Below are 27,094 nucleotides of genomic sequence, written 5' to 3'. Positions count from 1 at the left end.
GAAAATTAATTAGTTTGGCTTTGTTTTCCTGTGCTGTGCAGATTTAAAGATAAATTGTTTGTCAGATTAATCTTGTAGAAAGTAGTACCACAGTGAGGATGAACATTTTACTCTGAAGCTAAATGATTCACTAAACTTCGTCCACAATGTAATGTAAGAGTTACAAAGCTCATGCATTCTCACCGTAACATTACATCCATAATAATAACAATGGTGGGTCTAGAAGTCATCTTGTAGAACAGATGTTTAGACAGTAGTACATCCTTGCACCTGAGGAAATTTTAGTACTTCAGCTCACAAGGCAGCTATTTATGGCATTCTGGGAGCTTGATGCTTGCTAAACTTAATGAAGCTATGCTAGGACAGCTGAAGGAGTGGGTTTCTTGTTTAATCAGCTGCTGCAGAGTTCAGAGTCCAAGTGTATTGCATGTATTGTAAATGTACTGTGAAAATAAGTCTCCTGGTTGCATTATGGCATGAGTTTACAGAAACCTCATGCCAGGTGTTATTTCAGGTTCTTGTGGACTTACTATTTTTCTCTAATTCTTTATATATGGAGGAGGAGAGATGTATGGTCCAATTCTTCATTCCAGAAAAAGATATATCATGTATCTCCTTTTCCTGTTACTTTTTGGAGGAACTGTTTTAAGGTGAAATACAAATTATAAAGAAGTAGGTATTTTGAGACAGAAATAACAATTGTGCATCCAAAGATTAATTTTAGATCAGTGGTTTGTATGCTTGTTTATTAATAAATCACACAAAACGGTGCTTCTGAATAATTAGTATCATTCTGTTTAGAAGGATTTGAAGCAGCTATTTCTGCTAATCTCAGCAGAATATGTAACTCTTAATTTACCAGTAAGGAAATACTTCTCCGACTTTACCTGTGTACCCATGCCATTTTTCCCCCCAGTGGAGAAATATCAAATCCCAAATTTTGAATATAGTAAACATACTTTTTTTTCACAGTGAAGGCATGGGTTTAACCTGCAGTTCCACCATCCAGAGGTCATCACAGTACTTATATTTGAACCTATTGCTGTGTCACTTACTAAGTTATATAATCATCTTAGTTTTCTTACTTACAAAATTAGAATAATGAATAATTCTCACAACATAGTAAAATAAATGAGTTAACATATTGTAGTGCTTAGAATAGTACCAGGCATGTAATAAATATTAGCTGTTATTATTAAGCAGTCTTCCATGTAATTTTCTGACAAAATTGTGATCATAACATAGAGTTTTGCATACTTAATAGGCAATGTTTTAAAGGAATATTTTTATACTAGTTAGGTGGTTCTGCTTACCTTTTTTGCCAGACAATTTGGCAACCCCAGGAACTAATTATTTTAGAAATATTTACTGAACTATATACAAAGCACAGATGATTGCATTTGCTTTCTCTTTGGAAGCACAAAAGTTAAGTGTGGCTCTTTACAAAAATCTTCTAGAGGGGGTTGGAGGCATGTGAGTGTGGCAAATGTCTGATTTTGAGGAAGCAAGATTTTTAGACAATTCAGAATCAACTAACGTAATTATTTTGACATTAAAAAAAGGCTTTCAAAGATTTTATGTGAAACTCTTTAAAACTTGAGCAACCGAAGGGTAAAATACTGTTTGTTTGTTTGTTTTTTAAATTATGGGTGTAGGAAACTGGCTTATTACTAGAAAGTAAAGTATAGGAATTAACTGATACTTCCAGAGGGAGCAAATAATAAATGAACTCTATGCAACCAAAACTCTGTGTAAGCTTTTAAAATACAGGGTCCAGCAGAAGCAACGCTTGCTTGCATGTGGTTGGTAGGGTAATGTTATGGGTGTAATAATTTATAGTTTTAATAAGAACATTTCACTCAAAATGTCATATGGTGTGCTTCAGTGTGATGTTGTTATGTTACAGAATTACATGCTTATGATTTTGTAATAAAACATTTTGTAATAAAAAAGGGGCGTTATTTGTGCCAGACCCTGTATTATTATAAATAACCCAGAGAGTAAAATTTAACAAGTTTGCGATTAATAGTGCTCTCAAGAGCTATCAAGAATAAGTTGCAGGAGCAGCTCACAAACCAGAATATAAGATTCAGGGGAGACCTAATGTTAAGTTCCCTATCAGTTCCCTCGAAATGTACTTTAACAGGCATCTTTTCTTCTCTTTTATGTGAGATGAGATGTTATCTACCCTTCTCTCTCTCTCTCTCTCTCTCTTTCTCTTTCTCTCTCTGATTTTCCTCTTTTCTTTACTGTTTTACTGATGACTTTTGATGATACATGATGGAGGCGCAAGGAGTGCCGCTCCTTGTCCCAGTCTCCATAGTACAAGGTGTAGTCAGATGTTGCCCTTCCCTTCTTTAGACTCAAGGTGTATACACTATTAAGCACTACAAAAAAAATGCTGCATTGACTCTTTAAAGATACCCCAGCCAAAGACTGTTATCCCCAAAACTAAAAAAAGTGCTTAACTCATTAGCAAAAAATTGGACACAGAATGAAAATTCTGTTGAAACCTTGCATAAAATCATTTTGTCCCCATGTTGCAACCTTTAAGATACCTGTAAGTGGGAGAACTGCCAAGATGATTTTAAGAGGCCACACTCTTCAAGGACCAGCTCAGATCTCATATTCACATTTTACTTTCTACTTTGCCCATGGTTCCATCAATTTCCATGAAGGTGTTTACTTATTAAATTCACCTCTGGGGTTCCAGGACTACCCTCTGTTTGCAACTCTCACAGTCTTCCTTACACATGGTAAAAACCCAGGGATTTGTTTTATTCCTAAGTAATGGAAGAGATTCAGTGAGAAGGTAGGCTTCAGCCTGGAGTGGGCAAGTACAGGGAGGCAGGGTTGGGAGCCAGATAGATCTGGTACGAATCCTCTCTCTGCACTTAACTAGTTATTTAACATTTGTGTAAATTTATGCAAACTGTGTTTCTTCTTCTGTAAAATGGATATGAAAGCTAGTTGCAGATTTATTGTATTAGAGATACTCTCTGTAAGAATACTCTGTATGATGAAGTCCATAATAACTCTTAGTAAATGGTTGCTGCTGTTAGACTCTTACTGGAACCTGAAACTCTCGTGAAGGATACTAGTAAGATGAACATGATTTTATTATGAAATCATATATATTCAATTGAGAGGCCTGAAATAGAAGCACTCTTGTACTTTTAATTGGGAAGAGAAAAACGTACCTTGTTCTATACCTAAGTGTTATTGGCTGAAATTATAGATTACGGACAATTTAGATAAATTTATGCATGAGAAATTAAATTCAATTTAAAAAATATGTATGGGTCTGTATGGGCAATGTGGGTATCATATAGGTAATAAAACCTAGTGGGTTTATTGCAAGGTGTGTAAGTATAAAATGTATCCCAGAATAACTCCTCGCAGAGTACTCGCGAGGTTCTTCACAGCTCAGGGATTTGATTTAGTATGTTATTTCTGTCCTTCTCCTTTCTTTTCTGAGGCACACGCATGTAAACTTAATCTAGAAATCTAGAGATGTTGATGTTAGGGGAAGTTGGCTAATTCTGTGAGTCCTTCACTGACTTCTTGGCCTCTCACTTGCCTTGACCTTTCCACACATCAGTCAGGGCATTACAGAATGAGTTAATGCTGGCGATAATGGAGGCAGCGTCTGACTCAGGCCTTTGACTTGATGGAAGAGGTCAGATTGTGGTGTTAACCCAAATAAGGAAATAGGTTTCTATCAGGGTGGGAACATTCATCCTGTCTCCTTCTGCCTCTCTTGCACAACAAGAACTTGAGATCAGATGAGCAGTATTATTATTTTAATCTTTAGTAGGTTTTATTACAATTAAATTAATTCTGCAGGGAAAAATCATTTTATAAACTCCTCAGAATTGCTTTTTTGCTCTACTTGCCAACGGATCCCCTTGTGTTTTCTCTTTGACCTGCTAAGGCAATGTTCAGTTTTGCAAGATGTCTAGAAGCTGTGAAATACTAAATCAAATGATCCATTGTTTATTTTCAGAGGTAAATTATTTATCTTGGCAGATTTTGTTGCTTTTGCTTATGCCTAGGGTGAACAATTCATAGGGAGATAAGGTTCTTGGCATTTCTGTCTTGTTTAGAAAATAAATTGATTTAAAGTGTTGGAGATTCTTTGCGTATATTTATGTGTATATATACAAGATGGGGCAAAAGTAGGTTTATAGTTCATATGGAAAATAGTACGATAATTAATAATAATACAAGAATAAACTGTTTCATGCATTCACAACTGTTCATCTACTTTTGCCCCACTCTGTATGTCATTTGAAGAGAACACCTACATTTTCATTGCCTCAAGAGACTGAAAGAAATATTTATTGCATAATATATGTTTATAAGGTTTTTGTAGAAATTTCAACTTCCATAAAAATGTATAAAGGTTATAATGCTTTTGAAAAACATTTAATATTGTCCCAGACAAAAAAATACATACATTGAATTTTACTGAGTTAACTGACCTAATCCTTGAGGACTAAAGAAATCTGAATTTAACTGAAGATAGTTATTTTAAGCCTGGCAGTTAACTCTTCAATAATGAGGGTTTTTTAAAATATAAAATTGTATAATGTTTTTGGCTAACTGAAAATGAATTATATAAAGTGTCTAATAAGGTCATTATATCTTTCAAAATTATAAACCTTACATACTTTGTATAAAAATTAAAAGCATTTGGATTGAACTCTTGATTTAGTGTTTTAGGTAGCTTTTTTTTAATACTGATACAATAGAGGATAGATGCAAGCATCTTGGAAATCTGAATGATCAACAGTCTTCAATTTGAGTGTAAGACAAACCTTTTATCAGCACTATGTGCTAATTAATAAAATAGACTAATCTCAGCTTTATCCTTGGCTGAGGGGATTGAAAAGCAATTAAAGAGGAGTGAGTACTAAATACAAATCTGAAGTAATATATGTTTTCTTTGTATTGGTCATTTTATATTCGGTACACACACACACAATTTGCCATGTACTTGCAGCAGAGCATTTAGAGTTAATCCTAAACCTACCCTATCGCTTATAATCCAAGTAAATATGTTTATTCTTTCTATAGGGACTTATATTATTTTGTATTCTGTGCTTAAAATAAACCCACCTTTAAGATAGAGTGTTTCTTATTTTTTTTAAAAAAAGAATAAAGAACTGATATACCTTAATTTTTCATGATTTTCAATGAAAATTTTAGATATTCTCCCTTTGGAGAATTACAGTGATTTAGAGCTATTAGCAAGTATTTTTGTGAGTTAAATGATATATCTGTAAATATCCTTAATATAGAATGGAATACCAGAAATGTTACTTTTTCTAAGAAAATTGATACTAATTTTGATTTAAAATTTTTATTGCAGCTAGAACGAGTAAATCTGTCTGCAGCTCAGACACTGAGAGCAGCTTTTATTAAGGTGAGGCACGAAAAATTTATTGTGAATATTAAATTGTATGTTATACATAAATCTAAATACCAGGTGATAATTGCCAGTTTATTCACTCTGAGTGATAACTCTTTCAACCACCTTGCGCCAGTTTGGTGTAAAACACTTCCAAAACATGAGCTGAAACAAATGCTCTTTCCTTAACATTTATCTTTTCACGTTGTGCTTTTAAATCTGTCTTTGGACTGTTCTCTCTTTAATTTTGGAGCCGATTTTTGAATTCTTTTTTTTATTTGACTTGTTAAAAACTTTTGTAAAATTATGACTCAAAAAGATTTTCTTCATATTGTTTAATTATAGGACATAAGTATAGAACAGTGTTTTTGAGTGGGAAGGTAAGACCTATTCGTGCATCAGATTAAGGGCACTTTGAGTATATACAGCTAAGTGGTTCAGCGTGGGTTATTCCACTGTCTGCAGACCTGAGATTTTCGGTTGCTAATCACTGGCCGCATGTTGCTGTTGAGCACTTAAAATATGGCTAGTTCCAGTTGAATTGCACTGCGCACATAAAATACACGCCAGATTTTGAAGACTTAGTGCAAGAAAAAGAATGCGAAGTAATTCAGTAATGAGTATTTTATATTGATTACATGTTGAAATGATAATATTTTAGATAATTACTTTTTAAAAATGTTTCAATGTGGTTACTAGATAGTGTAAAAGTACAGAGCCTTACATTTGTTTCTGCACTATATTTTTATTGAGTGGCCCTACTTTACATCTCAAACTTTATCTCATCCCCAAAATACATATTATGGTGCCCAAAACTTTAAATTTTTTATTTACTTTTTGTGTGTCTGTTTGTTTGTAGCAGCTAAAAAACTGATGTTCAAGGTGAAGTATTTTAATGTTTAGATCCAGAATAAATTTATAGTTGTGTTTCATTGGAGTTGAAACTATAAATCCATCCAGTATTTTTATGGCAAAGATTAGAGTTTAGGTACCACTCTTAACTGATAGCATAGATAATGTCACCAGACATCTCTCTTTCTCACCACAAGAAATCACATTGTGTATGTTGGATTAGAACTACTTTTGATGTGTACTGAAATGTAGAGCCTGGCACATACTCATACTAGCTCCTTTAAAATATATCTTTGCCAAATCATTGGGTTAATGAAGAGAATCAACAAATTAGTGCCATTATCATTTTTTTCCTTTCTTTCTTTGCTTATTAGTGTGGTTTGGAATGGCGTATTTGGTCATTAGGGAGGCATAATGGCAACTATTTTAAGCATCATTGTAACAAAGAAGGAAAAGGATAGGTTGCATAATGTAGCACTGATAAGGCAGAAGTTCTTCAGCTTTCCTGATACCAAGAGCACAGAGAAGTTTCTCCTTTGTGTTCTGATAAGGCCCTGTCTGAAGCAGTAGATGGTATACTAAATGACATTCATAAAGGAGATAAAATAATGAATTTCATGAAGCTTTGTCTTACACATAAATATAAGCTCATGTTTTAACACTGAAGTACAAGTTAAAAGCAAACAGTATGTTTAAAGTGTATGGCCATGGTAGATCTGGTTTGATACATGGGTAAATTTTGCTATCTACAGGATGGACTCTTAACTGAGGAGAGTGTAAGTTATTTTAGAGGAAAATATTAGTCCATTATGCATTGACTTATTCTTACCATATTTGTTAAATTTCATATGAAATTAAAGGAGGGCATGCATTGGAAAGATATTTTTGTGTTTTTTAAACTATTAACTTATTTATTTAAAAAAGATTGAAAAATCTCACCCAGCCATTTATCTGTATTTATATGCATATTTCCAGGTCTTTGGTTCACAACAATAGTCAATATTTATCAAGCTTCCATATCTATTTTTATTAGTTGGAGGAAAATGATTAAAATAATGTTTTTAATGATAAAATAATATTAATGATTATCTTTTAGGGATACCTATTCTGCTTTTGATTTGTTCCCCATCTGATAGGTTGTGCTGTTGAGAATCATTGATTCACAAGAGTGCATATTATTGCCCTAGGGGATAGTTTTCTCTCACAATTGGATTCTACATAAAAATTGGATACCCAGAGAGTTGAGGGTTTTATTCTGGGGGGGAAAACCTGTAGGTAGAGAGTCTCTAATTTGATGGTAGATCTATATATTTTGTCAGAGTCATTGGGTAAATTTAAGGCTTTTAAAAGAAGTAGCTTAAATAAGACTTGAAACAGAAGATACTAAAACAACTGCTGTCAAACTCTGTGCCAAGGCACCGTGGGGCCCCATAGCAAACTTGGGTGTCATGAGATATTTTAAAATTTTGAAGAAACATGGTGTTATTCAACACCTGGTTCACACTGAACTACTTGCCATAATTTGCTATGTCAACATGTTTGATTGGGTTACATTCCTTTCAGTGATGTCATGTCTGTGGTGGCTGGACTTTTGGCCATTGCTGTGATCAAAAGCAAGAACTACAAGAAAATCAAAGTACAACGGGAAATGGGGAAAAGTGTCCAATCTAATTCTAACATATGAGACATTGTGCACTGCCCAACAGGGTGCACAGATCTCATTTAAAAAAAAAAGTTGTTACGGTTATTTAAGAGTGAAATTAAATGCTTTTCTTTCAGTTTGTATATTTTTAAAGGCTACTGAGTTTTTAGGATGTCATTTATTAAGTTATTTGAACCTAACTATTTAGTACACAGCACTGTTAGGTATTGCTTTGGGCACAAAGAACACTGAACTGAGAAAGTTAGGGGCCTCTGTGCGATTTCTGTAATGTTCCACTTTGGCATTTTGAGGCCTCAGGCCAACTTGGTATTGAAAACTCTCCTTTGAGGCTTTCAGCATTTCATTTTTTCAGCACCTTATTTTAACTTAATTGGAGAGACTGTTTTCTGCAGGCATTGTCTAGAAGCATGTAGAGAATGCTCCCTTGCTTCCCAAGATCATGTGTATTGATGATTTAGGAAAGATAAATCAGTTATCATATGTAATTTTGTGGCAGTTTACCGCATTATTAAAGTTTATACCATTTTAAGTGATATTTGTACAGCTCCTTTTATTTTTTTATTGTATTTTTTTCCATTGCCATTTAGTCCCCTTAGACTCTCTTCACCTGAGCTTTTCATTTGAAGGCAACGCTTTTTTTTTGTTTTTGTTTTTAATAGATTCTGTCTTAAATATGTTCATGGAAGAAAAATCAAAAACAGATTATGTAGTTCATCCACAGTTACACTTTAGTTACCTGTGATAACTGTGGTCCACATTCCATGGAATAGTCCATAAATAATAATTTCTGTCATTTTTAAATTATAAATTTGTTTTAAATTTTAAATTTATGAGTTCTAAAATTCCAGAAAAAATAATAATAAAAAGTTTCTAAGTTTTAAATTTTGTGCTGTCGTGAGTATTGTGATGAAATGCCACAGCGTCCCGCCCAGCCCCAGCCAGGCCATGACTCTTTGTCTGGCCTCTCCATGCGGTTTGAACCCCCCCCCCCCCCGCCATTAGCCATCTAGTCACCTTCTCAGTGAGCAGATCAGTCCATCACAGTATCGCAGGGCTTGTGTTTAAGTAACCCTTATTTTACTTAATGATGGCCCCAGAGCTCAAGAGCAGTTATACTGGCAATTCAGATTTGCCAAAGAAAAGACATAAAGTGCATTCAACTTAATAAGGAAAAGAAAATTTCCTATGTTGTTGTTGATAAGGTCTCTGGTAAGAACGAATCTTCTATTCACGAAACTGTGCAGAAAAAAAGAGAAATTTGTGAAACTCGTGCAAGTTTGCTATCGCATCTCAAACTACAAAAATAACGGCCACAGTGAGTGATAAGTGTTTAGTTAAGTAAAAAAGTCATTAAATTTGTAAGCAAAGACATGAAAATAAAGCGTTCCGATAGATCACAAAAACATGTTGCACTGGAAAACATTAAGCCTATGGGAAGAATTCAGCAAGGGATCCCTTGTAACGAGTAACACCAAGCCATAGTTATCTAACTTTTCCTATAGAATATTGATATAATTTTTCCTTTTTTTTAGATATTGTTGGTCTCTTACTGTTTTATTTAACATAAATTGGCCTAATTTATGTTAAACTTTATTGTAGATACGTATGTAAAGGACATAGTATAGACAGTCCCCAACTTATAATGATTTGACTTAATGGTTTTTCAGCTTTTCAGTGGTTTGAAAGCTATTCGCATTCAGTAGAAACCATACTTGCAATTTGGAGCTCTCATCTTTTCCTGGGCTAGTAACCTGTGGTAGGATACTCTCTCATGTTGCTGAGCGGTGGCAGCCAGCTGTAGTCCCAGTCAGGCAGTTGATCATGAGGGTAAACGACCAATACTCCACAGTGTACTGTGTTACCAGTGTTTTTTAGATATTGTGTTCTGAGTATGGGTAGCCTTAGCTAAGCTCTAGTGGTTCAGTTGCTTATGTGTATGAAATGCATTTTTGAGTATGAGGATATTTTCAGTTTGTGATGGGCTTGTAGGTTCTCTAAGTTGAGGACCATCTGTATGTATAAGGGTTTCGTGTACTGTCCAAGGTTTCATGCATCCACTGGGGGTCTTGGAACATATCCCCTATGGATAAGGGGTAACTGTTGTTAAAAGAAATAGATTTCAGTAGGGCACACTTTTTTGTTATTAATAATCTATCACAATGACTTGCTGAATAACATTTGACAACAGTTAAAATGAACTCCAGATTGAATGTTGTATATTTTGTTTTTCCATGTCATTCCACAGCCTTTTACTTTTTGATACTGATATCTAATGAGAAACAAGATGCTATAATAGAGAGAGCAATAGGAGCAGAAGAAAGCTGGTTCTGCGTTGGTACCAGAAGGGAATTGAAAAGGTAGAGGTTAAATGTGCTTGAGACATAAGAGAAAACAAATAGGTTGCCCTCTGGTGAAGATCATAAATTGTTTTTACTTTCTCTTTTAATATCAGGGCAAGAAAGATTGGAAATCATCAGTATAATAACTAAAATTGGTAGTCATCCTAAAAGAAACAAACTTAGGGTGTAATTCTAAAAATTAAAAGCAATTATGAAATGGGACAGAATAACTGGAGAAAACTCAAATCTTAAAAATTAAAATTAACTTTGGTAAACTCAGAACTCTTTGTGTTCAGTCTTGAAATGACTAGACGATTTTAGTGCCCAAGGGAGGGACATAGAACCCATGCAAACTCATTAGTGAAACAGGCTCAGGGGGTAGTGAAGGATTAATGATGTTCTGAAAACTAGTGAAGGAAATATTCATGCTACAAAAATAAAACAAAGTGAAAGTCATTGTGTAGGAGAGTATTTAAGGGATTATATAGCTTCAGTAAAACTTGAAAAAGAATTCCTATTTTGGTTTGGTTTTGTTTTGTTTTTTTCCTGACATTCTGTTCATTTAAATGAAAACAATCTGCAAAATGCTGGTGAAATGAGTAGTTGCTTGATCCTCAAGTTGAAAGATTAGCTAATGAAAAAAAGCTAAAAATCTTCAGTATATTTAAACTACTGAAAAAGTAATTGATGGATTAACAAAATATATATAATGTTTATTTATGCCTTTGATTGCAGGAGGTTGTTAAGGAGAAGTAGGAAATGTTAAGTACTTTCTGTTCAAATGGTCAGTGGGACCATGTCTGTAATAAGAAGTTACTGATGTTTTAAGTTTTAACAAAACAAGTGAATGCCATCACCACACCTGCTTTACAAAAATTCCTGATCTTTACGTTGATTAGGCTAAGCTCCCAAAGATTCTAAACAATTAAATTTTAGTTTTGAAGTTCTGGTTTTGTTCCCGTGTTTCAACATAGTTTTCTCTTACAGGCTGAAAAAGAAAATCCAGGACTCACACAAGACATCATTATGAAAATTTTAGAGAAAAAAAGTGTAGAAGTTAACTTCACAGAGTCCCTTCTTCGAATGGCAGCTGATGATGTAGAAGGTAATCACAGTCTTGTTTTCTTACAGTTGTTGAAAAACACTTCCTCCAAATCTTTTATTATTTGACAAAATGGGCAGCCTCCTCCTTCTCTATTCCTTTTTCTTTTTGTTATTATTGTGATGATAATTGGGGGGAAAACTCTATAAAATAGAAAAGTAGTTCTCTGTTTTATATTTGTCAGATTTAACTACTTGAAGTGTTTATGATGTGCACTTTTAATTTTTTCTGCTATTAATATTTTTGATGCGTTCTGGTTTCGCCAAAAGATAAACTTTAGGGAATGGTTATTTGATTTTGTGTTCACTTTATGCAAATAGCAGTTTGAAATGATAAGGTTTTCTAAAACTTGAGAGTTTTTTTTTTTTAAAGCACAGATTTGAGAGAATAATATAATCCTTCTTTCTGCTTCTAATTTTTGGCTTTTTTTTAAATAATTAGAAATGGATTTCATATAAATTTAGTAGCTGTTTTCCCCCTAATTAAGAAAAATGTAGAAGTATAATTTCCCATATTTAGTGAGAACAAAAGTAAATATTTTAACTGATTCAGCAACTTACAAGAAAGTTCTCATTATTATTCTAAAGGTAAACATTTCCAGCCTGTGAGGCCAGGTATATTGATTGGAAAGGTTGTAATGTTTCCAGGTGTACAGTGAATCTGCTGGTAGTGTTTTTGCCTCTACCACATCTGATGGAACTTCCCTTCCAAAGTTGCTATTCTGTGATCTAACTCTTGTATGGAATTTTTGGTAGTGTTTCTGTTTTTAAGTGAGATTTCAAGAATGTACTGACGATTTTAGTAGGTTGTTTGGGTTTTGATGTGAGACGTTGTATGTTCAAAGTAAAAATTTTTGTTAAACTCTTTTTCCCCACCAGCAGCTACATATTGCCATCATACTTGTCTTGAATGTCATTACTTTAAGGTTTCCTTGAGAGGTGCAGCTTCAGAGGCCTGCTAAATTTGATTAACTCCCTTTTAATTTTATTTATTTATTTATCATGATTTCATGGGCTGTTTACCCCAAATTGAAAATATGTAGTCTTTCATCTTCTGTTACCTTACTTAGTAAGAACCCTGTTATTACCATACTAAGTTGAACTCTAACAAATTCAGCTTTGCAGCCTCGCCTTTCCTAGTTATCTGGCCTTTCTCCCCTCTCTCTCCCTCTTGACCAACATTAGGAATTGTGAGGCTTGCATTTGACAGGGAATTGCTTGACACTTTTTATTGTATATTTATTTCATCAGAGTATATGATTGAACGACCAGAGCCAGAATTCCAGGACCTGAATGAAAAGGCACGGGCACTTAAACAAATTCTCAGCAAGATCCCAGATGAGATCAATGACAGAGTGAGGTTTCTGCAGACAATCAAGTAAGCAACTTTTTGTTTCTGTCCTTTTTTTCTCAAAGTACTTTTCAAAGGGACCACTTATTCTAGATGTTTTATTTTGGTATGACATTGATATTAATTTGAAGTAAATTTGGAGTTTTTAAATGCTACATCTTTATTAACTTCTAAGTGGTGGCATTTGGCTTTAGAGTACAATAACATTTTTTTTTTTAGAATGTTTAATTTTAAACAGCAAATGAAATGTACATCAACTGGAATATAGTTTAAACTACATAAAAGTAGAAAAATGTAAATGTCAGATTAAAGTGAATAGAGAAGTTGGATAAATTATAGGGATTGATAACAAAGGAAACCAATATTATATTTACTTCAGAAATGGCACAAGTCATGTACTCTTCTTGAATAGAATTTCTAATATTGACCAAAATTGTGAGGCTCCAAATCCTTGCCTTTGAGACCTTGCCTTTGAGATACAGGTTTAAAAAGACTAAAAATGTGTGGGGCCAGGCAACTGGCTATTGAGCAGAGTCATCGTAGAGCAGCGGCTCTCAAACCAAAGGAACTCTCCTCAGGGGTGAGAAGATGGGGGGATGAGGAGGGAACTGCAGGCATAACTTTGAGATGAGTATTTTTAAATTGAAGCGTTGGGTAATTTGCTTCAGCCTCAGTGGGTAGACAACAAAGAAATCTGGGAATAATTGTAGTGGCGTTATTAATGCAACCTGTTGGTGAAACCACAACTAGAAATTGCTAGAAAGGAAAGTTTTAACGGTTGCATCAAACATATCTTTATAGAACTTACCGAGGCTCACTTGGGATAAATATTAACATTCATTTCTCAGAAATAGTATTCTTTATCATTTACATTGCAAAGTGCTATTTTAGCTAGTTTGGGCACCTGTATTTTGACTGATATAGACGGAGGAGTATATCTCATTTTAGAAGATAATGGGTACCCAGCAGAGCCATCAAGAAGTGACCCTCCCCGCCCCACTTTTCAGTCTTCTAATTGAAGACCAGAAAGTATAATAAAAGCTTCAATGACTAGTCAGAATCTGTGCAACAGAGGACAAAACCTAAAATAAATATTTTACTACTAATGAAAAGCCCCAACTTCCTTTAACTATTTTTAGTATGTGAAGACTGAAGACAGTCAACTGTTCATGGATTTTTATTTTTAGTTAAATAGGAAGTAAACATGTTTGGCCTGTAATATCATAAATTGTCAGTAGTCTCAAACACAGCTGTTTAAACAACTTTATATCTAGATTTTCTAGTAATTAAGTTTAAATTTTTTTTTAACTTTTTAAAAAGATTTTATTTATTTATTTTTAGAGAAAGGGAAGGAGAGAAACATCAATGTGTGGTTGCCTCACATACGCCCCCAACTGGGGACCTGGCCTGCAACACAAGCATGTGCCCTGACTGGGAATTGAACCAGTGACCCTTTGGTTCATAGGCCGGTGCTCAGTCCACTGAGCCACACCAGCCAGGGGTTTAAATTTCTTTAAGTGATCTATACTACATTTCTATGAAGATTTGACATTTTAAAAATATTTTCAGCAGATTTTGCTTTGGGTCATTGAAGTTAGAGGTTTACAGAATCAAAAAATTAATTTACAGAATTAATAATACTGTCACTTATATAGAACTAACATGCTAAGCACTTTTTAAAGCACTTTATATGCATATTAACTTATTACAAAGCCCTGTAATAGATGAGGAAATGGAGGCATCAGAAATTAAATAAGTTTCCCAAGTACACAGAGCTGGTAAGTTGGTAGCGCTTGGTTTAAAACCAGGTAGACTGACTCCAGGGTCTCTGCTGCTGCTTTCCTGTCATAGATTCATGATGTTGAGCTAATGTGGTAATTGAATGAGAAGTTTCTGTGGTTTGGAAGAAGTGTGATAAAGGAAATCTTTATATAGACTGCCAGTAGGTAAGAGGGAGAGTAGTGTTGTGGTTGATGCTGGGGTAGAAATGATTGGCCCAGAGCCCTCATCTGGCTACTTTGATTCCCTCTCTCCCCCTGTAGAGACCCTGAAGCATCTGTGTTAAACTCAGTATGGCTCTAGAGACAGCTGGAAAACCTCGTTATTAACAGCCACATTTTAATCGTAAGGATGTTGAGGTCAAGAACCGAAGAGCCTTATCCATAGCCATTGACAGAGGCTGCATTAGGGTCATGTCTCTCATTTATGGGGCAGTAATAATATTTTAGTTGTTTTCTCGCGTGTACTCAGCACAACTGAATTAAGATTATTGGCAGTTAAAATTTATTTTTTAAACATTTTAGGAGGGATAATATGCCATGGAAAGTTTGTTCATAATATGTATTATTTCTGAGACTAAAATTCAATGATGTACTAATTAGCATATGTGGCTAAAGGTGCAATTATTTGTTTGAGAGAGAGAGAGAGAGAGATTGATTTTGATACACATTGTTACCACTGTTAAATTGTTGAACAAATTAATAGCTAAAGTTTTCACAAAATAAAAAATGATTTATCCTTTAGGCACACAGATTGTGCAGTTTCTGTTTTTGTTTAAAATATTTTACTTTCTCATATTTAAGATAGCTATGCTCTTTTTTCATTTATTTTAGCAATGTTTTTCAATAAGTATGTATCAAATATCTATTATACCAAGTACTGTACATGATGGATTATATTAGAGAAGAAAAACGATTCCTGTCAACTAACAAATACCCAGATACTTTTGTGTGTGTTAGCAGACCTAGGTATAAATCTCCATTCCAACATTTAGCTGTCTGACCTTGGACAAAATGCTTTGCTTCTGTCATTTTAATTTCTGCCTGTGAAGATGAAGGTAATAGTTGTGAGAATTGAAAGAAATACTAGCAAAGAACCTAGCATCCACTCAGCGTATACTAGCATTGTGAAATAAGGTTGTTCGGTTTTTTTTCAAAATATCTCTTTGGAGTTGATTAGGAAAAATGATCCAGCAAACATATATTTTATAAAGTACTTTTGATTAATGAATGTTTCTTTTTGACTGCATTTGAGCTTACACAAATATTTTATAAAATGAATTCATGGAATTTTTTTTCAAGTCCAAAACATTCCAATTAATGGATGACTAGTGGAGACTTGTGATTCACTGGACCATAAAGCTGTGCATTTATCTATTTGTTCATTATAATCTTCATTTGCATATTCATAGGCAAAAAAATCGCCAGGGTTTGGTTTCAATGATGGCTTCATATTAGCTTTTCTGGAGGTGCCCAGTCTAGACAAAACTAAACATACAGCATAGGAATTTCCTTCCTTTAGAGTATTTGCATAAACATTTACAAGTGTGGGTGATACGATTATAAGCTCTGCTATTCTATGCAGTTTTTTGATAGGATGTATGTTTGTATTTCATCTGATGCCTTTTGCCCTCTTTCATTATGTATTTTTCTCCGAAGTTGCCCCACCAAATAGCTGCAAATTGCTAAAATGTATTCCTATTATACCCATACTCTGTGTCCCTTAACACAGAAACCATTAACTTCAGCATATAATTATACTATAGTTATTTTACCCTCAAGTTTTCCCTAGTTCTTTATCTATTTAATTGAAGTATTTTATGTGCATGTGTGTGCTGGTGTTTTCTTTTTCAGGAAACAAACCCTCAGTTTTTGGCTAATATAATTTTAGCTTCCGTGGTTCCATAAATGAAAATGTTGTTCAGTGTACATACAGATGACATAATATTTGACAAATTGCTGTGCTTGTGTTATAGAAGGCCAAGCCTGAGGATTAACAGCCTTGATCTTTATAAAGCTCTGTGGCAAATAAAGGATCAAACCTCAACCCTAGCTTCAGGATTCCCACACAGTGGTTTCCAAACCAGGTTTATCAGAAGAATCACCTAAAGATTTATTTTCTTCCCCCCTTCTCTTTTAAAGCACAGACAGGTTCCCAAAATTCATTAATAGGATGGAGTACTGCCCACTAAACCCTCCCTTCTCTCCCCTGCCCCTGCGCCCCCTTTTGATTTTTTAGGTGAGTGAGTGAGCAGCCAGCTTTAGAATTGCTCTTTTGACCTGTGCAATCCAGCCATTATCATTTTATAGGGAACATATGTTCATGTTGCTGGCCAGCAGTGAAAGGGCATTTTTATCCTTTTTTAGCAGAATGTTAAAGTTGACCACAAAGTACAGTTGTGTATAAACAGCTCTCTGATCACTGTGTAATTTACCCCAGTGTATTTTGTTTTAGGGCTCATTGTGGATTTCAAGAATCATATTCAGAGATTTGAGAATTTTTATTTGTTGAAATTGTTACTTTCTCACTAATAGGATGGTCATGTGACATTGTTTTATTGCACATAGGTGGATTTACAACTTGCTTAAAACCAAATGAAAGGAACAGTTAGAGACCAAAAGAAGTGCACAGATGTCATCTCTATGTAAAAAATTCTTTGTCTTATTTGAGTATTTGATGTTTCAGTGTTTCAGCCTGATGCTGATGTTAAGACATATAGGATGCAATAAGTAAATATTTATTGTAATGTCATCACTACTTTAGAATAGGATAAAATACCTTTTTTAATACCAAAATCCTAACTACTTATAATTTTTAGAATTTCCACATGTTTATTAGAAATATAATGTGAAACACACATGCACACAGAAACCTGGACAATCTGGATACTGAGTTGTTTTGTTCTTTTTTTTTCCTTTAAGTAAGTAAAGTTGAAATGTTATAGGTATGAAGTAACTAAAATCTGATATTTGTGATTAAAAAGTCAGTAATAAAAAATTTCATTTGGAATGGTCTGGATTTATGTCTTACTACTTCGTACCTTCATACTTGGATTAAATTTGAACAGCAAAGAGAATGGATGTGAGAAAGAGAAGGCCTACTTTAGAGAATGTGAGACTGTGGGTGCAGAATTATGTTTAAGTTCAGTTTGACCAAAAAAATCGCTATGGAGTTAGAACATAAAAATTGAAAAGAGCATAGATATAAAAGACAAGAGTTCAGAAAAAAATGATGCATGGATAGGAGGAATAGTCAAATGAGAATTGATGGGTTTCTTCTCTTTCTTTGGTAGGGGCGGGAGGTGTTGATGCACATAGATGTAGCAAAGGATGATTGCTGGAAAGGTTAAGGTAGAAAATACTCTGATATTGTCTCTCCCAGAAATTTAAATTAAATATAGTTTTAGAATGAGAGGATATGTGGTGGTTAGAGAGAAGGTAAATGTGTGGAGAGAAGAGCTATGAAATATTTTAAAAACATCAAACTATTAGGTATGTAAGTCAAAGTGTCAGTTAATATAGAAATGAGTTACATATGATAGCAAAATTTCATATACTTGTTCATAAGATAGCAAAAGTAGAAAATATGGTAACTTGAATTTGGCTATATTAGTGAGAGAAAGGAAAAATTATACCTGGGGAAGATGAGAGGCAGAGGCATATTCTTTTAAATTTAAGTAAGGCTGAATAAAATGTTTACTAAATCGGAAAGTTGATGCTATGGAGTGTTTGGACAGTAGCACAAGAGAAGGCAGCATCATAGCAGGGACATGCTAAAATGCCACCCACCAGCCAGTCAGGTGTTTGTGCATGACATAGTATGGGTATGATAATTAACAGTGTGATTAGTAATTCTTCAAAATGTGCATATACTTAACTGATTGTAAGAAGATTCTCTTTTCCTTATCCAACAGGGATATAGCTAGTGCAATAAAAGAACTTCTTGATACAGTGAATAATGTCTTCAAGAAATATCAGTACCAGAATCGCAGGGTAAGTTACCCTAGAAGCCTTACCACTGCTGCCCTAGTTGGGTTTACACCTACTTGTTTTATTGAATTAAATAGTAAGATGGTTTGATTACTGGGAATGATCTCCTGTCTTTGACTTTGGCTTTTGTGTTGCGTCTTTTTTGTTATTTAGTGTTTTCTCTTACTATTGTTTTTATGTCTGCAGGCACTTGAACACCAAAAGAAAGAATTTGTAAAGTACTCAAAAAGTTTCAGTGATACTCTTAAAACATATTTTAAAGATGGCAAGTAAGTACTTTTATGTGTTATCCTTCTCTTTTAGTTTGTATTGATTGATCTGAGAGTGTGAGAGAGAGAAGCAACAATTAAAGTGTTGTTTCACTTATTCATTCATTCATTGGTTAATTCTTGTATGTGCCCTGACCTGGCATTGAACGGTCAACCATGGCATATCGGGATGATGCTTTAAGCAACTGACTTACCTCGCCAGGGCAGTCCTTCTCTTTTAAAATTAAATAACATATGGTTTATATGATATCAAAACTATATAAATTAAACCCTTTTACTGTATTGTTAATACTCATATCAACTACTAACTAAGATAAACTGTTAAAAATAAAAAGTGAATGGTTGATAATCCAGCTATACCAGTCTAGGCCAGGAGTTGGTGGACTTTATTCTGAAAAGGGGCCAGGAGCGAATATTTTGACTTGGTGATCTTGTGGCAGCTGCGCACCTCACCTGTGTTGTTGTAGTGAGTGCAAAAGCAGCCGTAGATAATATGGAGACAAGTGGGCATTATTATGGCCACATTCTAATAAAACTTTATTTATAGGCATGGAAATGTACATTTGGTATAATTTTCACCTGTTACTATTCCTGTTTATTTTTTATTTTACCATTTAAACAACATAAAAGTATTCTTAGCATGCAGTCCATAGAGAAACAAGGTAAGACTTGGCTTATTGGCCCAACTTTCTTAATAGCATCAGAATCCCTCGGAGGGCTTGTTAAAGCACAAATTGCTTTTGGGTTCCACCCCAAGAGTCTCTTATTGTCTAGGATGGCCCCAAGAATTTGCATGTATTTCTAAGAAGTTTCCAGATGATACTGATGCCCTAGGTCTGTTGAGAGCTGCTGCACTAAAGTTAAAACAATGGTTCTCAATCCTGTTTGCATAGTAGATTCACCTGGGTTCAGTTTTTTAAAACCCCAGCGCCTTGACTCCACCTTCAGAGATGCTGATTCATTTGGCTTGGAGTGGGGACAGAGTTTATGTGTTTCATAAAAGTGTGCTAGGTGATTTTAAAGTGTGCATAGTTGAGGTTCATTGTCCTGGAAAGAGGGACACTTTCACAGAAACTATAGTAGAAAAGTAAATTGGGTATTTTTTTAAATTTCTATACAATTGGCTATTGAACACTCCAGAAAAAAAAATTTGTGTTTTTATGCATATACACATGTACACATAATGTATGATCTGATGGCAGAGGCCATGTCTTCTGTGGAAGCTCATACCTTATAGAGAATTTCTTTTGTATCTCAAGTAGAATTCAGGAAATTTTGTTGACAAAGCCATTTTCTAACAGTGTTAAACTCACAAAAGTAAATTGTGATTATTTCAGCTACAATTGACAGGGACCTCTGCATTCTATCCTACTACTGAGGTTTTAAGATTCCTGTATCCATGTCAAATTATTACAATATTACTGTAATAATATTTTTATTTATTTACTTTTTAAAATATTTTATTCACTTATTTTTAGAGAGAGAGGGGAAGGGAGGGAGAAAGAGAGGGAGAGAAACGTCGATCAGTTGCTTCCTGTATGCACCCCTGACCAGGGGACCGAACCCGCAACCCAGGCACGTGCCCTGGCTGGGACTTGAACTGGTGACCTTTCTTTATGGGATGATGGCACAACCCACTGAGCCACACAGACCAGGGCTGTAATAATATTTTTAAAATAATAAAATAATACATTAGAATAGGTCTACTGATTTTAAAAAGCTATTTTTAATAGTTCAAATAGGTCAGAATATTTACATTTATATTATGAATTAAAGATACTAAGCTAAAGTATTAATGGTTTTTTTATTGTTCCATACTACTATTCAGGTTGTCTAAGGGAAGTGCTTTAGTTTAATAAGCTGGCAAGGTGTGTTCTGAAAATAAACTTACATCTGCTTTTCCTTGATCTCCTCTGCAAAGCCCAAATAACCAAAAACACATTAAAAGAATAATATACATGTTGGGATCATTATTTCTGATTTTAATTAATTAAGAACTATCACAGAATAAGCACATTAAAAGGTAGAAATTCATTTAGAGCCTAATTTTATTAATCTGAAATGGTTCAGTTTCAGTCTGGAATCACTTGGGTTCAGTAATTAAAAATCCCAGTGCCTTTGCCCCAAAGTCATTTTTAACAGTTTAGACAGACATGTGGATTATTCAGGCCTCCTGCCATTACTTTTTCTCCATTCAGCAGCTTCTTTAAATTACAGTTATTTGTGTATGAGTAATGTGCCATGAGTTTTGTACCCGTTTCCTCAAACTGAAAGTTACTACTACAGCCTGATCTTTGAGCTATGTTTCAGCTGAGGGGGATGAATTTGCATTGATTCAACTTAATTCTTTGGGGTTCCACTTTTTTGAGAAATGTCTAGGATGAAAAATGAAGTCTTTAGCTCTGTGATTAAGGTGCTGGTAGAGCCACGTAATGGGACTAGGGCATCAGCTATATTAGTCTCATGAAGATGGGCTGATAGGAAATGTGGGATAGCACAACATGATTTCTTAGAATATGTTTTTATATATTGTTAGCTCCAAAATATTGAAACTGCATGATTATTTTGTTTTAAAAATAGATTGGGAAGAGTCATATTTGAAAGTAATTAACTTTTTCTTAAGTATTTATAATGCCCATTGACATAGATTTTGAGACTGAGTGTTAATACTTTTGCAGATTTTTCCTTGGTAACTTCTATGAAATCACGGCTGGAGAGTACATTTGAATCAGTTTTTGTTCGACCTGTAAATAAACCCTGGTGGTTCGAGGGCCACCTGTCTTTAGCAGCCCTCCAACACCTAATTGCCAACCAGAGCCACTAGGGGGCAGTAATTCCTAGTTGCAAATGATTGAGGCCCATTGAATTCCATCCACTATGAAATAAAAGTTATGGTACTCCATACTAACTTGCCATTTTCCCAAGTTAATTTCATTTCTACTGTTAGTAGATGGAATTAGTATAAATATTTTTAAAGAATGAATTTTGGGGGTAAAATTAATGCGTGTTCTTTTTTTTTTTTCTTTGAACAGGGCAATAAATGTGTTCATAAGTGCCAACCGACTAATTCATCAAACCAACTTGATACTTCAGACCTTCAAAACTGTGGCCTGAAAGTTGTATATGTTGAGAGATGTACTTCTCAGTGGCAGTATTGAACTGCCTTTATCTGTAAATTTTAAAGTTTGACTGTATAAATTATCAGTCCCTCCTGAAGGGATCTAATCCAGGATGTTGAATGGGATTATTGCCATCTTACACCATATTTTTGTAAAATGTAGCTTAATCATAATCTCACACTGAAGATTTTGCATCACTTTTGCTATTATCATTCTTTTAAGAATTATAAGCCAAAAGAATTTACGCCTTAATGTGTCATTATATAACATTCCTTAAAAGAATTGTAAATATTGGTGTTTGTTTCTGACATTTTAACTTGAAAGCGATATGCTGCAAGATAATGTATTTAACAATATTTGGTGGCAAATATTCAATAAATAGTTTACATCTGTTAAACATTTCTTTACTTGAAAAAATGGATGCATATGTGTGAATAGATATATATGATCAGAAGACCAAGACTGCTTGGGTTAATATCGAAAGAACTACTAATGGGAGCTTATTAGCAGTTTATCAGATAATAAAGCAGCAAAGAAAAAAGATTTTTTTCGGTCCTTGATCACTCTGTACAAAAAATAGTCAATGGAAGTATTTTTTTAGTTATTATATATAGGGTACTGAATATTTTTCCAGCCTGCTTTAAGAAACATATGAGAGAGATGGCAATTTATAGTGTCTTTGCACTATAATGCTACTTTTTGAACTCTGTGACTATGTAAACTTAGGTCATTCTTGTGTGCTAGGCCCTAATAAGCCCTGCACCGTTTTTCCCTAAAACAGCCACAACTAATAGTAACTTGAACCTATACCAATGCTAGCTGGCTTGAAACTGTCATGAGTGGTAGTAATAATAATATACACTCTTTAAATATATATAGTTTTAAGGAAGTTACGTATCAAATATTCATGTTAAGCATTTTCATTTTTCAGTTACAGTGAAATAAAGGAAAGATCAGAATTTGTTTATCTTTTATAAAGATTTTAAATGTTGAACTAAACTTACGTTGGGAATATAATTTTTTGTTACAATGCAATTTAGTTATTTTTAAAATTTCATTTTCAAAAAGATTGTTAAAGAATTACTATTGTTGGTGATAGAACAGGAGATTGTCCTGTTAGATGTAAATAGGAAATATGTGGAAAGAAGCAGAAAACAATAGACTACTGGATGAAATCTCATTAATTTATGGACGTTTTACCGAATTGATTTTTTTTTTCTTTCAAGAGAATAACCAGTAAAATAAATAGAATTGGTGATATTAATACTATTTATTTTTGACATAAACTGTTATTTACTCTTGGAAGTAGATGGATAATCATTTGCAAAATAGACATTAATATATGAAAAAATATATATAATTATTTTTTACAAGCAGTAGTCTTTTCTAATATAAACCAGTACTTTTTATTCCACCATCCAGGATCTCTGGCTTTGGTTTTCCTGAAATTTACCTCCAAAAAGGAGGCTTATTTTCAGGATAGTAAAATTTCTTATGTAATCCTAGAGGGGCTGAAATCAGGTCAGTGGGGAAAAGGGCCAGTGTGGCCTGAGTCAGAAATATCTCTAGAGAACAGAAGGTGGCTCCCAAGGAAAGGAAGACAAGGGGCCATGTTGAGCCCCTTCCCTGGGTGAAGCACTATTCTAGATATATTCGTTTAATTGTCCTGTCAGTCCTATGATTGAGCTATATGCCTTGCTGTGGAGGAGATGAAGAAAGCTTAGGTTACAAGAGGTGGTACCAGCTGGAGGCAGGGTTTGATTCAGCGTTTATCTCCAGACTCCACTCTACTTGTACCAAACTGCTTCATCCATTGCCAAAAATGGGCCTTGTTTAGAATACTAATTCCCTAACACCAAGCTGACAGAGCTCTCCTTGGTCCACAGGGAAGTGAGAAAAGCTAGGGCATGTGATTATCTTTTTTATACATCTAAATTTTATTTCCAAGGGTCACTCTTTTATTTGGTGATAATGGTTAATTTTTGAATGTTTAAAATGCCCCCTCATACTTTGTTTAAATGAAATGATAGTATCGTAGATGATAGTCTTTTATTTTTCAATAATTGCATTTTAATAACCTTGTTCAGCAACACATGAGAATCCAATCCAATAACAGTCTCTTCTATTTGTTTTTTAACTTTTTATGGAAATGATTTCAAGTGTACAGAAGATTGGCAAAAATAAGACTTGTACAAAGAACATCTCTATATATCTTTTACCCGATTGACCTACTACTGAGATTCTGCCATTTTTAACATTTGCTTATTTACCCTCCTCTAAGCCTCCTTTACTCTGGATCTTTCCCATGACCCCCCTTTGTCTTTTATGGCATTGACATAACATGTTTTTGAAGAATAGTCTTCTGTCTCCTCTACCCACCTTTTAAGTAGAATGTTCTTTGCCTTGGGTTTCCTCATTAGATTCAGGTTGTGCATTCTTAGAATACTACAGTGGTGGTCCTCTGTCCCCAGGTGTCACATCTGCTCATTGGCGATGTTAATTTTGGTCACCAGGTCAGCGTGGTCGTCACTTTCTCCAATGTGTACCTAACCGTTTTTTACCTTGCATGTAATGAACAATCTGGGGGACTCTTTCGGAGTCCATGCTAACAATATTTTTCCCAGGATTTAGCATCTGTTCACGATTCTTGCCTTTGCCATCTTTATTTTGATAGTTGTGGAATGATTTCCCACTTCCCGCATTTCTCCCTTATGTCCCAGTTAGCACTTGGCATTCGCTGTCAGCAGGAGCCCGCCTTTGTCCTTCACCGCCCATATCTGCCCACGGGCATTGTTTATATTAGCTATCGTTCTGGATTCCTGGTTTTCTATTTTTTTTTTTTTTAATGACTTGTATTTCATTACTTACTTTGGTGCTTAAATTCTTTGGTGCTTAAATTACCTTAGATTTGGCCAGTAGGAGCTTCTTCAATCTGGATCCTATTTCCTTGTGGTGTCTTTTTTTTTTTTTTTTTTAACACATCATTTTAAATAAAAGATGTTCCAGGATCTGGAATCAGCAATTTTTTCAAGGAGTCCTTGGGAATGATAGATACTTGGATCTGGCTGCTGGGTATGCTCTGTGTTACTCCGTGTTTTCCTGCTGATAGACCTGTTCAGCAGACAGAACTAGGAAATGTTCGTATACATAGACATGCATGGACACACATGTTTTACATGTGCTCACATCTGCGTTTGATTTTAGAAATGATGCATTCACACTAATACCTCCAGTTTGCATCCATTCTCATAGGGTTCTCTCTTGCCATCCTCTTTCCTTATTTCTGTGTCCCTTCTTCCTCAGAATCCTCTCCCAAAAAAGCCCATCAGTTCATTCACTTGTTGAATCCTATAATACATCTAAAGTAGGTTTTTTTCCCCGCCTCTGCTGGTATCACTGTAAAATACACACTGAAAAGCCTGTAATATTGTATTCTCTCCCTACCTGTATACCGTGCCCAAGATTAAGGATATTTAATTACATTCTGTATTCATAAATTACTTCTCTCTCTCACTGTGATTATTTGTTTGAAATAAATTTGGTTCATTTGTTTCAGCTTTCTTCCAAGTTTAAGGTCCCTCTCCCCCCATTTTACAATCTCCGGGTTAATTTTATTTTTTAAAAACAGAACATAACACTTCCGAAAGTCGAAACTATGCTAAGGTACACTGAGAGAAGTGCCACTCATACCCTTCCCGCCCAGCTCCCGCCCCCCCCACCCCCCGCCGTAGGTATCCAACTTCACTTTTTGTTTTGTTTTTTCCCAATTTTATTTTATGAAGACAAGTAGTAAATGTGTTTTCTTAGTCCCCCTCTTTCTTACACAAAAGGTGGCACACAGGTAGGGGCGCCAAGCCTGGGTTGCCTAAGACCGAGGACTTTCTGGGAACACAACTTGCAGATAAAATTAAAACTGGGCAAGTCAGGCAAACGTAGGGGTCATTCTGTATACATGCTCTCTAACTACCGATGAGTAATTTGCATCCCATAAATTCACCTATTTTTTTTTTTTAAATAGCTTTATCAAGGTATATAATTCAATGTTCCACAATTCACTCATTTTAAGACTTGTGCATTCTGATTGCAACAATTCAATTTCAGAACATTTTTACCCTAATAAAATTCCCCATGCCTGGTTACACTTAATCCTTGTCCCTGCCTCACCCTGGCACCTCTCCAGTTTGAGGCAGCCAATAGCTACTTTCAGTTTATAGAGTTTTCTGGGCATTTCATATAAATAAAATTATACAGTGATATCTTGAGTCTGGTTTCTTTCATTGAGTATAATGCATTTGAGGTCCACCCATGTCATTGCACACGTGTCAGCATTTCTATCAGTGTTGCTGAATAGTATCCCATTCTTTGAAACTATGCATGTTTATCCATTTAAAAGTTGATGGGCGTTTGAGTTGCTTCCTTTTTGGCTGATGCGTCATGCTGCAGTGAACATTCACGTGCAAGTCTTTACGTGGATGTGGTTTTCATTTCATTTTGGTGGAATTGTTGGACTGTGACAAATTTATGTTTAACTTTTTAAGAAATCGTCAAAAGTGATTTCAAGTGGCTGTACCATGTTACCTTCCCACCAGCAATGTATGAGAGTTCATGTTTTTCCACATCCTCACCAAAGTTTGTGAATGACTATTTTTGTAGACATTCTTATAGATACAAAGTGTTATCTCATGGTTTACATTTGCATTTCCCTAAAGTTAAATGAAGTTGAGCACCTTTTCATGTGCTTATTAGCGGTTTCACATACATGCTCTTCTGGACTGCATTTTTCACTAAACATTGGTCATCACGCAGTGTAAGTTCATAGAGAATCTAGCTCTGTCTCCATCTCGGGAGATGCTCAGTGTTCCATGGTGTGTAGGTACCCGATTTTATCCTGTCAATCCAGTATGCTCGGGCATGTCGGTGCTGGTCAATATTTTGCAAAATAACAATGTTAAAATGGTCTTACATATGCATTTCTGTTTTGTTTGAGGTATCCCTTCAGAGTAGATTCCTGCAAGTGGAACTACTAAGTCAAAGGACATAGGCAAGGACATAGGCATACATAGTTTTATTAGGTAATTGCCAAATTGCTTTCCATAAAGGTTGTAGCCATTCAGATGCCGCCAGGAATGTGTGAGACAGTTTTCCCAGAGCTTCACTAGCAATAATATTGTCAGGCTTTCGAGTTTTTGCCCTTATGATGGTGCAAAATGATATCTCAT

General features: G+C 34.8%; 1 protein-coding gene across 2 annotated transcripts in view; it reads left to right on the top strand.

The window, feature by feature from the left end:
• The window catches only part of PDCD10 (programmed cell death 10), a 42,607-nt gene extending 19,501 nt beyond the window's left edge, over positions 1-23,106 (top strand). For both annotated transcript variants that reach the window (XM_054580308.1, XM_054580318.1), the window contains exons 3-8: positions 5,375-5,428; positions 11,255-11,372; positions 12,620-12,746; positions 18,412-18,490; positions 18,674-18,756; positions 21,789-23,106. In XM_054580308.1, the coding sequence (XP_054436283.1) occupies positions 5,375-5,428; positions 11,255-11,372; positions 12,620-12,746; positions 18,412-18,490; positions 18,674-18,756; positions 21,789-21,870 (543 nt within the window). In that variant the 3' untranslated portion in view covers positions 21,871-23,106. The remainder of the gene's footprint in view (positions 1-5,374; positions 5,429-11,254; positions 11,373-12,619; positions 12,747-18,411; positions 18,491-18,673; positions 18,757-21,788) is intronic.
• The last annotated feature ends 3,988 nt before the right edge of the window (positions 23,107-27,094 follow it).

Source organism: Pteronotus mesoamericanus, unplaced genomic scaffold (assembly GCF_021234165.1).
Source record: "Pteronotus mesoamericanus isolate MK-2021 breed Mesoamerican mustached bat unplaced genomic scaffold, CSHL_Meso_final contig_116, whole genome shotgun sequence".
Classification (NCBI taxonomy): Eukaryota; Metazoa; Chordata; class Mammalia; order Chiroptera; family Mormoopidae; genus Pteronotus; species Pteronotus mesoamericanus.
The sequence above is the reverse complement of the archived record's forward strand: the minus strand, read 5'-3'. Positions and strand labels throughout refer to the sequence as shown.